At 50.9% G+C, this 13,425-nt stretch overlaps 1 protein-coding gene across 3 annotated transcripts in view; it reads right to left on the reverse strand.

Moving 5' to 3' along the window:
- The window catches only part of ZNF618 (zinc finger protein 618), a 79,967-nt gene that overhangs the window by 45,179 nt on the left and 21,363 nt on the right, over positions 1-13,425 (reverse strand). For all 3 annotated transcript variants that reach the window (XM_008050162.1, XM_021708619.1, XM_021708618.1), the window contains exons 3-4: positions 5,887-5,964; positions 5,233-5,271 (exon numbers count right to left, since the gene is read on the reverse strand). In XM_008050162.1, the coding sequence (XP_008048353.1) occupies positions 5,233-5,271; positions 5,887-5,964 (117 nt within the window). The remainder of the gene's footprint in view (positions 1-5,232; positions 5,272-5,886; positions 5,965-13,425) is intronic.

A 13,425-nucleotide genomic window follows, 5' to 3' on the forward strand; every position in this document is an offset into this window, starting at 1 on the left:
TGCGGTTATAGGGTTCTGATCGTGTGGGATCGTTTTGCTGAGATCATCGGCCTCAGGAACTAAAAATGGGATTAGCCCAATCTGGCCCCAACTGGATAGATAACACCATAGAGAATCAGTTCCTGAGCCAGTCTGCACCTTGGCACTGCCCGACTTTCGGTACTATGGTGGCCACAGCACAGCCCACCCAGTGGAACACCCAGCTTCTCCTCCCCAACGTGCAGCCAGGGCTGGAGAAGGCCCACCCTCAGCACCAGTCCCACTCCTCCATTCTAGATCTGCCTTATACTGCTTCCTGAGTCCACAGGGTGTCAGCTGGGGTGTCAGGGGTCCTCTGTGGAGGGCCAAACCACAAGAGGTGACTGAGGAGCCTGGGAAAGACCCCAAGCCAACCTCTACCCTACCCTGTGTGAGCTGAGATTCTCACAGCCTGGTTCATAACCATCACACCCTTTATAGAAGATCTCTGAGAAGAATATCAACCACTGCAGGTCCCTTGCACAGGCGCTCGCATGAGCAAGGTGCCACACCAGGCTCTTTCTCTGCATTTCCTAAGTTAGTTTCCGCAACAGAGGGAGGAAGCAATGTCTTATTTTAAACATGAGGAAACTGAAGATCAGAAGGGATCTGTCCCGAGTCCACAGCTGGGAGGGCCTGTGGTAGGCAGCTTCAGAGATGGTGCCCAGTGGTCCTCATCTCATGGGGTTCATGCCCTGTGTGACCTCTTCCCTGTGAGTCTGGGCTGGGCCTCCTGCCTGGCTTCTAATGGACAGAATGCAGTAAAAGTGATGGAATGTCACTTCTGAGATCAGGTTGCGAAGACCATGAATTTTGTCTTGAACACACCTCTCTCTAGTCATATTTGCTAGCTTCTGGGTTGTAAGCTGCCCCATGGAGTGACTCAGGTGACCAGGAGCTGAGGACAGTCTCTTGTGAACAGACAGAGAGGAAATGCGGCCCTAAGTCCAAGGACCTGGGAAGGACCAAACACTGCTGACAATCACATGAGTGAGCTTTGAAGCAGCTCTTCCGCAGTTGAGCCTTGAGATGAGACCACAGCCCTGGCCAACTCCTTGACTCAGCCTGGGAGAGGACCCAGCAAAGCCTAGTCAAATTCCTGATGCTAGACCCTGGGCAATAATCAGGGTTTGTTGTTCTAAGTCATCAACTTTCAGGGACATTTGTTACACAGCAATAACTAACATAGGGCCTGAGTTTGGAAGACCTCCAGGTCTACCTGAAGTCTGAGGCTGGAATCACACAGGACGTCACCCTTCCATGATGGCATACTCTAACGTTTGTACTAGCACAGACCTCACACGTGCACCCGTTTGGCTGATGTAGGGAGGGACCACCAATTCCATCCCCCCAAGGGTCCTCAGGCACCGAGGCTCAGGAATCTGCTCAAGGTTGCAGAGGAGAGCTAGGATTCAAACATTCACTGAACTCAAAGCCAAGGCTGAGTCAGGGCTTCTTTGTCCAGATAAGCTACCCATCAGTCCTGGGCTGGGGCACCTCCCTCTTGGCCCTTCTCCTGTCCCATCAGAACCCAAATGCAGGAACTTTTTGATCCTCCATCCCAGCTGTGGAGAACTTAGGGATCCAGACGACATAGTCATCATCTCCCCTCTCTCCTCCACCCTCACCTCTCCCATCATACTGGTAGACTCTGAAAAGGCCTGAGCAGATACCAGAGCCCTAGAGTCACACTGATCCCTGAGGGAGGAGCCTGTAGCCTTGGCACACAAGCATTCTTTTTTTTTTTTTTTTTTTTTTTGACTTGGAGTCTCACTCCGTCGCCCAGGCTAGAGTACAGTGGCATGCTCACGGCCACCTCAACATAGAACTGCTGTGCTCAGGCAATCCTTCTGCCTCAGCCTTCCAAGTAGCCGGAACTACAGACATATGCTATCACATCTGGCTAATTTTTTGATTTATGGTAGAGCTGAGGTCTTGCCAAGTTGCTCAGGCTGTTCTCGAACTCGTGGGCTCAGGCAATCCCCTCACCTCGGCCTCCCAAAGTGCTGGGATTACAGGTTTGAGCCACGTGCCTGGCCAGCACACAGGCATTCTGACAATAGTGGGGATGGAACCATCCAAGGGCCAGCTGGTAGGTGTGGGGGAGGAGAGACCTGGTCCTGCTTCCCCACTGTTTGCCCCCTAACTAGGGAGTGGGGACAGGGCTGTAGATGAGCTAATTCTTGTGGCCTCTCCCATAATGGGTGGTCCCAGGACTCCATGCCTGGCTTGGGCTGCAGTCCTTCTGCATGGCCAGCAATCCAGCTTAGACAACAGTCTTCCCCTAAGATCCTACTTGGGCCATGACTCCCAGCCTCTTCCTGAAATCCCACCTTCCATGTAGGATACCTGGGAATAGAGATGGAGGAGTCAAGCCCACCTGGGGTCTGGCTCCAGACAACGCCCTGCTCTGATGTTCCTCTACTATGCTGGCCAGTGCTTCCCGCTGTCCACAACCACCTGTCCACACAGCCTCCCCGCCTCTCATTTCAGGGCCACAACTGGCACCTTCAGTCAAATGTGAACCCTGGGCTTTCTGTCTGTGAGAAGTGCCCCCGGCCTGTTCTGTGAAATTCCAGCCACAATGTCACCTTGATGTGGACGGGAGGCTAAGGCAGAAGGATTGCTTGAGCGCGGCAGGTCTATGTTGGGGTGGCCATGAGCATGCCACAGCACTCTAGCCTGGGCGGCCCTCCTCAGGCAGAAGTTCCTTAGGATAAGGGAGTTATCCCCAAAGGAGGAGGACAAAATAATTTTTTGTCAGTGAAACCACATTTTCAGAAAAGCAGGAGAGCTCAGTGTCTTCAAGAATGCCACTGCAAATCCATTTTGGGAGGCAGACTCCGGAGTCAGAATGCCTCAGCTCAAATATATGGCTTCCAAGTGTGGCAGACCGCTAACACACCCTCTGTGCCTTAGTTTCCTCATCTATAAAATGGGAATGATGGTTTCTTCATCACCCAGAGTTGTAATAAAGAATAAAGGAGCACAATGTCTAACATCCAATAAATACTCAGTAAATGCTACCTAATATTGTTTTACAAAATGAATCAATGTGATAGTAGTCAGAGAACTGCACGTGGGGCTAACCTTTTATTTTCTTAGTTGGGAGATGAGTGAGTCTTCATAGTTTTATGTGCAACTGTACTGTTTTCTTAATAAATAAATGAAAAGTCCTTGGAGACCTCATTTCCAGGCTTACTTCTGCTACTAACTCTCTGATTCCCTCTCTTTGGGACTTAGTGTGATTATCTGCAAAATGGGTGGGCTGAACCCAATAGTCTCAAGTGGACCTTTTGGCTCAAGACTCCACAGTCAGACTCCCACAAAGAGGAGACCAGGAGTCGTGAGCAGGCGCTGCTGGCCTGTGGGGGGGGGCAGGACTGAGAATAAAATAGAGCATGCTGGCCGAGGGGAGGAAACGCCATGGGGAGGAAGGGAAAAGTGATGGAAGGACTAAAAATACCCCAGCTGCACAGCCCTCACCAGCCAGTGAGTCCATGCACAACGCAAGCCAGGCGGGGCACAACGGATCATTGAGGGGCTGCCGGAGAGGCCAGGGGCCCAGAATAGCCAAGGAAGGAAAGATAAATAGGGAAGTTCTTTAAATGTGTGGCTGACCACAGGCAGACCAAGGAAGCAGGGAAAGAATGTGCTATTGAGGGAGAGGGGAGTCCAGAGCCAGGCTGGGGAGGGCAGGTCTGGGGAGGGGGAGGGGCAGGCTCCTGCCTCCTCCTAGCTGTGGGCCCTGTGGCAGGTGTCTGGCCCACCTGAGTCTCAGTCCTTTCCAGAACGTGAGGAGTCATCTCAGTCCTGCCTGCCTCTCCTTTAATGTAAGAATCCAGAGAGTGGATGGGTGAGTGCCTTGGGAGAAGCTAATGTCAGGACTGAGGCCAGTTAAAATCCTTCTTTGGCCATAGGCACCTCTGCAAACTGCTTTGGTTTGTTTGTTTGTTGGGATAATGCTTCTTATATTAAAAAAAAAAATTCTTGTGGTGGTATAACAAACATAGAGAACAGAGGTTGGCACATCACGGTCCCTGGGCCAAATCCTGGCTACCATCTGTTTTGGTACAAAATTCATTTACATATTGTCTCTGTTTTTGGCGTGTTCCTGTGACAAGGGCAGGGTTGAGGACTTGTGACAGAGACGTCTGGCCCATGAAGTCAAAAAGTACTCACCACCTGGCCTTCTACAGAAAATGTGTGCTAACCCTCGATGTAGAAAAGCACACAAATCCTAAGTGTACAGCCCATTTAATTTCCACAAACCAAAAGCCCCCTTGCGACAGCATCCAGCTCAAGAAACAGCACACTTCCCATGGGTCACCACTCTCCTGACTTCTATCACAGCCATTAGCTTCAGCTGCTTTTGTACTTTCTAGACATAGCATCTTAGAGGATGAGTTCTCTGGTGTCTGGCTTCTTTTGCCTACCATTATGTGTGTGAGAGTCAGCCCTGTGACTGTGTGTGGCTGTACGATGTTTGTTCTCACTGCTCTACAGTGGTCTTTCCTGTGAATATATATACTAATCCATTTGATTACCACTGGGTATTTGGGGGGGGCTCTCGTTTGGAGCTATTAGGAATAGTGCACTAAGAACATTCTAGTTTGTGTCTGTGGTGGGCATGTGCACACATTTCTGATGGATACACACCTAGGGGTGGAACTGCTGGCTTCTGAAGCTCAGTGTTGGTGAGTGGGGAGATTTTGTGCCAGGTGCTGGAATATGGCACACTGGGGCAAATCACCACTGTAGGTGCTCAAGAGTAACTTTCTGAAGCAGCCTTTCCCAAAAGTCAGCTACAAAGCCCCAGAGCTATGAGTTGGAACAGAAGAACACAGGAAACTGCATATGCTGGGCTCCCTGGAGACACACATGCATATCTGCCAATGTGGGCCTGAGACGTCCACTGCAAAGAAACCTGCTCACCTCAGTATAACTCACATTTCCAAAGGTATTTGGCTAGAGAACTCACCTACTAGCCTCCCCAGAATGAGCAAACCATGGAACACACTTTGGGAAGGGCTGCTCTGAATGTACCCTGCTCCGCTTTCCTAAGGACCCTCTGGCCCCAAAGCCTGGACCCCAGCAATATGTCTCTCAGAGGTCTCTTGGACAATCCTGGGGGAGGAAATGAGCATCTCCTCTTGTTGCTCCCACCCCTCAACCTCAGCTCCCACCAGCCCACGAGGAGGAAAAAGTACTCACTGCTTTGGGAGGCTCCCTCCCCTGAGGTGGCTTCGGTGTCTGGAGAGAGAGAGAAGGGAAGGGGTGAACATACTAGGCTGATGGTAGGGCCAGTACCAAGCACAAGAGGGAGCAGGTGGGCAGGCGGCGGCAAGGATGGCCCAGAAAGGCTCTCTTCCCACGGAAGCAGCAGGGGAGAGCCTCGCAGTCCTTCTCTGGTCCCAATGACAGCCAGGTCCTGACCTATGCCTTTTCTCCATGCCTGCCAGGTTCAGGGAGGAGCGGATACTACCCCAACTCTACCCCAAACTCTGAAGGCTGTCATGAGAAACACACGCTATGACTCAAGCATGTGCCCTGTGGGGACAGCTGACACCTGGCAGTGCCAATGTGTCCTGGGAAGAATAAGGCCCATGGGAAGCAGGAAGAAGCGCTGAGGCAGAGGCCTAGTGGGGCATCCTGCTGGCTCCACCTCCTGCCCCTATGTCCTCCCACATCAGCAGGCCTCCCTGCTACTGTGTGGCACCCCTTCCTACTAAGGAAGAGGAAGGAGACTGGGAAAGGCTGGAGTACTCAGGGCCTCTGAAGCTACCCATGAGGGTCCACGTGGGAAACAGGTAGAGGGGAGAGGTGCGGCCTCTCCCCTCGGTTCTGCCCCAGGGACACCCCACTCACCTCGGTGTGCCCGCACGTGGGTCTGGAAACAGTTGTAGTACTTGTACTTCTTGCCACAGATGCTGCACTCATAGGACCCTGGAAAATAGGAGAGGAAAGGACTGGTCAGCCAGCAGCCAAGTCTGCAACCATGAGGCTCCAGGACGCACAGGTGAGTCCCACCCTCCATCTCTGGGCTTCAGTTTCCAAATCTGCAAGACAGGAAAGGAACTTACTCAGCTAACTCTCCTTCCTTGAGAGGAAAAAGTAAGTGAACATAAAACGCTCTGAAGGAATAAACTGTATCCATGTAAGAAAATCATTACCTAAATGCATTATAATAATTTCCAGCTACCCCTTTTCTTTGCCAGAATGGAGCAGAGGTTGAGGACAGACTTTGGATCTGATGCACCCGGAACCCTGTCCCTGTTCTCCCACTTACCAGCAGCATGATCTTAGTAATTTCCTTAGACACATTAAGCCTCAGTATGCTCTTCTGCAGAATGGAATCAAAGTACCTACCTCATAGTGGTGGTTCTACATTTTCTGTAGGAAGGGCCCAGCCCTATTACAGATATACTTGGCAAGAAGATCCCCTCAATCCCCATGCCTGCTGAGGATCTGTCTTGTTGCCTCAGACACGCAGAGACTAGCACAGTGTAAATGCCTGATTCCATCCCCATGCCAAGCCCTCTTCCCAGGAGCAGGTAGTCTAAAAAAGATGAACTCCTGGTGGGCATCCCAGATAGGTCAAAGGGGGAGCTTGCCCACACAGAGCCTGGGGCAAAGGCCCATGGGAGAAAGCCAAGCAGAGTCCCTCAGACCCCAGGAATGAAGGCCCTGTCTATCCCCTCACCTACCAGAGCCACTCGGGCCCAGGCCTTGCCCTCCTTAACAAAATGCTCAGGGAGTGTAGAAAAATGCAGGCGCCCTGGCCCACTCTAGGCTTAGTGTGGCTGTGGTAAGGGACCCAAGGAACCCGCCTCTTCCATCAAGGTCCTCAGGGAATTCTGGTACTCAGCATGTGGGTCTGAGAAGCACTGGCTTAAAGTCAGACCTGGGCTACAGAGTCCCAGCTCTGCCATTTACTAGCTGAGTCTCAGTTTCCTCACTGGAAGAATGTGAATGATGCAACAGGGTTGATGTGAAGTCTGAGTCATTGTGAATAATGCTCCCTAGCACATCACCAGGTCCTCAGTGACTGATGGAGATCATTGACTCCTGCTCTCTCTGGTCCTGACCAGAAGCAGAGGCCTATTTCCTGGATGTGTACCTGAGGTATGGGATTAACCCAGAAGAGCACCAGTTGTGGGATCTGAAGTTTAGCTTTAGCTCTATTACCTTTAAGCTGTTTGATCTCAGACACATCCCTTTACCTGTTCATGCCTCTGCTTCCCCACCTGTTAGACCAGACTATGATTCCATGACTATGGATCTCATGACTGAGGTCTGCATCAACATCTACATGTGAGTCAGTCAGCAGACAGCAAGTACTGAGAACAGTAGCTAATGCCACTGTGACTACTGTGAGTCACTCTGGAGCTACTGTCATCCTAACACCAGTGTGGGATTTAGGAGTCTGTTATTTAGTGGTTTCTATGTATATTACCCTTGTCACACAGGGGAAAATACTATCACGTGGAGGGCAAAGATCGGGTTGCATATTTCTTAGTATTTAGCGCTGTGATTGGCACACAGCAAGGGCTCAATAAATCCACAGTGTCTTGCTGTTGTACTCATTTGTCACCGAGTAACAATACCTCCAGCTCTCTTACCGCTGCCTCCACCCCATCTTCAGTAGTTCCTGCCAACTCCCTTTCAACCAACTAAGAATTTACTGAGTGTCCACGATGTGCCAGGCATAAAGGCCCTGGCAATGAGCAGAATGCGCTCCCTGCTTTCCATCTCACAGGAGGCAGACAGGCCACCAGGCATGGGGACAATGCAGCATGATGGTGTCAGGACAGCAAGCACAGGACCTGGAGGCACAGGGACAGGACCCTGTCTCAGCTGCACAAAGGGTTCCAAGTCAGCAGAGTTGATTCTGTTTATAACCAAGCCAAGCCCAACCGGCTTTACGGGGTTCTCCCTCAAGCCTTGTAGAAAGCTGCAGGCATCAGTAGCCTTGCTCACAGGTCCCACCCCATTTGGAGAGTCACGGGAGGGGGGGATGGTGGTGCCTCAGTCTCTCCTTAGCTGTCTCTTGACCCCAATGCAGAGAGAGGCACCCTGTCCGGCACACTTGCTGGTGGGGCAGGGGGACACCCGAAGTCTGCCCCTGCCTAAGTTCCTGATCTGTAAATGGGGATAGATGGGCAGAAATTCGAAAGGGGATGCAGGGAGAATTCATCAGAATGGCTGCCATGGTGCAGTGACGTCAGCAAACCTGGGTTCAGACCCTGGCTCCCCACAAACCGGCTGAGGGAGCCCCCAGACAAGTCATGGAACAACCTACATTTCAGCTTTCCCACTTCATGGGGAAGGGGGTGTGAGTGATAATATCATGGGTCTTAAACACACCTCACCCGGTTCATGTAGCCAGCTAGTGGGGTGGGGTCCACACTCATGGTTCCCACACCAGTTCAGTTCCGTCTCACAACTTCAGTGGATAAAAGTGATTCTTATGCTCATTTTTCAGATGAGAGAAGCAAGGACCAGAGGGGTGACACATAGTACCAGAGGTTGCTCAGATCTAACCTCCAAGTCTGGTACACAGCAGGCACTTAATAAGTGATAGTTTCTGTTACCATCAGCATTTTTCAAAGATTTTCTTTGGAACCCAACCTCCTAAATGCACTCCAGGGAAAAGAGGACCACAGTCAAGAGAGCATGAGGAAGATCTCATGGTGTGGCCCATCTGGGAGAGAAAGACTGCACAGGAGTGGCTGCAGGCTCTGAGAAGTCCTGCAGTGAAGGATGCCGGTGTCTCCCTTATACATCGGGCCAGGAACCTTTTTGCCCATGTGGCCTATTTTACAGAGCTGCGGTCACATGAAGAGCTGCCAACACAGTCTAGACATTTTAGGCTTTCAGATTTCCAAATGCTTCCAGGGTCTTAGGGCAGGCTCAGATTTGCTGACAGGGACAGGATGCTGGGGAGGGCGGCCCCTCTTGGCCCCAGGAGGCTAGCTGGACCTGCTTACTCGGGCCTAAAGCTGATGGCTACGTCCAGCCATGTCCCCCCTGCTGGACCCAGACCAGGCCCTGCCCCTCGATCATCACGTACCAGATACATACCTCAATGCTTGGTCAAAAATCCAGGTCCCTGAAAACCAGCTTCACACAGATCCACCATGGGGACTGCCTTTGGACGCTTTTCCATCCGAATCACGTAAGAAATCAGAAAGAGCCCTTAACGTTGGAGAATGCCTGAGAAGGCGGGGAAGGGGTGAAGTTGGCCAGGGAGGGGCTCCAAGTCTAGACTTTCTGGATGCCTGTGCTTTCAGGGCCTTGGTCTTCCTAGTTGCACGTTGAGAAGGGTGGATAAGATCACATTATCTACCTTGTCACCAAAAATCTTGTGCTGGCCAAGGGACAGCCACGTGTTCCCCAGGGAGGCCAAGTGTGGCAAAAAGCAGCAGTGACAGGCCATAATCCCCCTGAAGCTCTGTACTCTGATTCACCACGTGGTTAACATAACATTTGTCTCCAAAAACCTTCCAGCAAAATGACCTTCCAAGGAGATGTGCCCCGAGTGTGCAGTAGCCTCGTGTCCCCTGGCCCATGGCCACCAAGGACCCAGGCTGGTGCGGTGAGGCTCTAAGAGGGTCCTCTTGGGGATATTTGGCTCAGCAGAGCCCACTTTACCCCCTGCCCAGCACGCTTCCTCTTCTGCTGGTCTCTGGCCACTTTTTCTCCTCTCTGAACCCTGGCAGCCACCACCACTACCTGTGTGCTAAGTGCCAAGTGCGGTCGCTCATTTTACCTGAAGTGTTTCTGTGCAGACTGGCCTCTGAGCCCACTGCGCAGGTGAGGAAGCAGAGGCTGGGGCAGGTGTATGCAGCACCTTGCCTGGTTCACGGAGCCAGCTAATAGGGCATGGTTCACACTTGGGGTTTCCATACCAGCTCAGTTCAGCCTCACAACTCCAACAGATGAAGGCAATTCTTATTCCCATTTTTCAGATAAGGGAAGTGAGGACCAGAAAGGCGACACACAGCACACCAGAGGTTGCTCAGAGCTGGTCCCCAAGGCACACAGTCATCTTCTCAGGAAGCACCACGAAGACATGGTGCCTGTGAACCTTTACTGCTGACCAAGCTCACCGGGGCTCATTTGTGTTCCCATCTTCCCAGAAGTCCTCACGAGGCTGAGGCAGCTCAAAACCCACTGTCAGGATGAGCATCAGGTTCCAGAAGCAGCTACTGGCTAACGAGGAAAGGGGCTCAGGCCCACCTCAGGACTCTAGAGCCATCCTACCATACCACACCGGGTCACCTGCGGGGTGTCCTCGAGCTATGTGCTCCCTGGCGTCGTGGCCCTCCCCCTAACACTGCAGGGCAGCAGGGCCCCTTACCATGTCTGGTGCTGCCTCAGGACTCCCAAGAGTTCCCTACTGAGAGTCTAGGGATGGCTGGCAGGGCTCACCTGCACACGCCAAGCCTATTCCTCTCCCCATTCACGCTTTCGCTAGCGAAGCAATGAGAATCCAGTCTCATCCACACAAAGCAGTGCTAACGGCTCCCATCTAGTATCTCCATAAGCACCTGGCAGAGATCTCATTTTAGCTCCCTCCTGGACATCTGATGTATTAGGTAAAGCCAGGTGGGTCTAGGTGGCGAGGTCGCAGAAGGCAGAAGTCGGGAAGAAACCTAGGAAGGAGGCCATCTGCTGAGGAGGAATGGGGTGGGAGGAGCAACCCCCAACTCTCATCACCCGTACCCAGCTAGCTCCAGAGAAGCTCAGACACCTTTCAGGATACACAAAAAGCAATGAGACAGAAACCCAAAGCCCCCTACCAGGTCTGGCACTGGTGAATGAGAGACGGAAGGGTGAGGCAGAGGGACGGCCCCTTCCAGGGGGCAGCCCTCTGTTCAACTTGGAGTGTCTCAAGAAAGACCAAACACTTAGGGATGCTTGGCCCTCCAGGTTCAAAGACAGAGCAGGAGCCAGGCCGGGGGTTGTGGGAGGACAGGGGGTTTGGAGAGGGAAGTCCTGGACAAGTGGGTTTCCTGAGGCTGCTGGGGGCTTGGCCTTGGGCCGAAAGTCTTTCGAGTAGACCACAAATTCCCTGGGGACACATGGAGGCTGCCCAAGGGGTGTGTGAGCCCAACAGTCTTAAGATAATCACCAGTTTCCAAAGGAGTTCCCCTTTTCACTCTCACCTTCAGCCTTTTCCATGCTTATAAACAAAAGACTCACCCAGGGCTAATCCTGCCTCCATGCCTAGGGGGTGGGGGGGCAAAAACCCCGGGGCTCCAAGCAAAGGGAAGACCCAAAATATCAGTGTCAGGTCTAATGACTGGGAACAACTTATTCAAATCGGTGATTTCCAATTCTCTGCTTTCAACAAAAGTGAAGGAGGATCGAATGGAGTTGTCAGCAAAGAGACCATTCACATCGCTGTCTGATGACAGACCCCACGTGATTTTTGGCATACAGCTTGGAAGGAGTTCAAAGCATTGAGTGACACTGCTGAAACAAAATTCCATCCCCCGCCTGCTCCTTATTTACGTGATCAAGCTTTCTAAGCACTTACACCTACAAAAACCAAAAACTAGGAATTAAATTAACGCTGAATCCTGTCTCCTCCTAGCAATAAGAATATTAATTCACAGATACATGAGCCAATTGAGAAAGAAATAAAGCCCTATCCATTTCATTAAGAGGTATGTTTTCAATAATTTTTTACTTTTACGTTTACTATTTATCTAAATTTGTTTTTGATGAATTGTATGCTAATAGCAACTCAAACTAGGAAAAAATGTTTTAGAATGTAGAGCTTTATGAGCCCAGGAAAATTTTTTTTTTTAGAAATTTCAATTTCAATTTATGTACATCTTGTTATGGCAGATGAGTGTGAAACAGTGATCAATAAAAGACTTTCAAGCATAAAAAATATATTACATTAGGATAAAATCCTGCGGGGGAAGTGGACTAGAAATATGAGTTCAAGGAGAAAAAGGAAAGATGTAAAATTTCTGACTGTTACAGATGAGCTTGCTCATATGTTTTTTAAGTGATGATGGTGGATATCAAATACCAGTGGTGTCTGGATTCCCTTGGATACATTTAAAAGAGTGGTTCACAGTTTTATTTCCAAAATGGCACCTTTAAAAACAAAAACAAACAGTATTCTGGAAATCATAACCTTTGCAATTACTTAAACTCTGGATAAAAACGTTAGCTATCAGCTCAAACAGTGAAAGAGAATATACTGTTTTTCAAAACTCTTGTAGGAGGTCTGAACGAAAAAAGGAAATGTTTGAAATCATTGGCCCTTTAGGTTCCAGTCACTCCAGAGGTAACTCCGGAGGTATCGCTGACCGAGGCTTTAGCTAACATCAATGGTATCTTTTTTGCAGTTTTTGTCCCTACCCACAAAACACTGTCGAATCTGTTACTTCACTCTGCCCCCAACAATGCTGCTGGAAAGAGGGACAGATTTTATTACACCCACTGATCCTTCAAGTCATTGTGTTCAGAGAGGCTAAGGAGCTTATCCAAGACCCCAAGACCCCACAGCAGGGTAGATCTGGGTCTCTTGACTTGCATCCCAGGGCACTTTCTAACAGGGAGCCCCCTTCCCATCTCAGACCACCCCGATGAAGAGTCAGTAACTGAGACAGGATGCATGAGGGAGGGTGGCCAGGAGCCCTCCCCTCTCTGAGCGGCTGCAGCAAAGAGCTGAGTGTTGGTTCTGGCAGGCTGTGGCACAAAGCCCTGCCAACAACCTATTGAAATGGGAAACTTAACTATCGGCTGGCACGATGAAGCAGGACCTGGCACCTACGCTGCCTGGTTTGTCACAGGTTGAAAACCAGGCGGCCATGTGTGAATGGCTGTCAAGCTCTTCCATTGCTCCTTCCAGAGCCATAGCCTGGCTGCCACCTCCTGGCTGGAGCTGCTTCCTCCTCCCTCCCCAGGGAGCCATGTGAGTGAAACCACCACCATCCCTTGGTGCTCAAAGCTCACTGCCTAGAAACACCCTTGCAGAATCCAGTCTCCCATCTATCACCTCTTCTGTACCCTGTCCAGTGCCCTTCCCTGATCACCTATGTCTAGGACGAAGAACTCACTCCCTCTCAGGTCAATTTCCAGTTACCAAACAATTCCCACAATCACGAAGTCCTTTTTTTTAACTATGCTGAATTTCTACTCCCTCACCCCTGCACCCCCCATGACTTCTCCATATTGGCTGGGGTTACCTGGAATGTGTCTGCTCTGTCTTCCCCCCTGCAAAGCACCACAAAAGCTGTGAGTCTTTCAACTCTGTCATCATTTCTTCCTCTCCAGGACAAACAGCCCTTAGCTCTTCCATGGGCTCTTCCCCACACGGAGCTAATTCTCTGGAAGTAAGCTGGTTGGTCCATACCCCTCGTGAGAAGAGGAGTTCAGTTG

This window comes from Carlito syrichta, unplaced genomic scaffold, assembly GCF_000164805.1.
Source record: "Carlito syrichta isolate Samal-C Ts95f unplaced genomic scaffold, Tarsius_syrichta-2.0.1 Scaffold143111, whole genome shotgun sequence".
NCBI classification, from domain to species: Eukaryota; Metazoa; Chordata; class Mammalia; order Primates; family Tarsiidae; genus Carlito; species Carlito syrichta.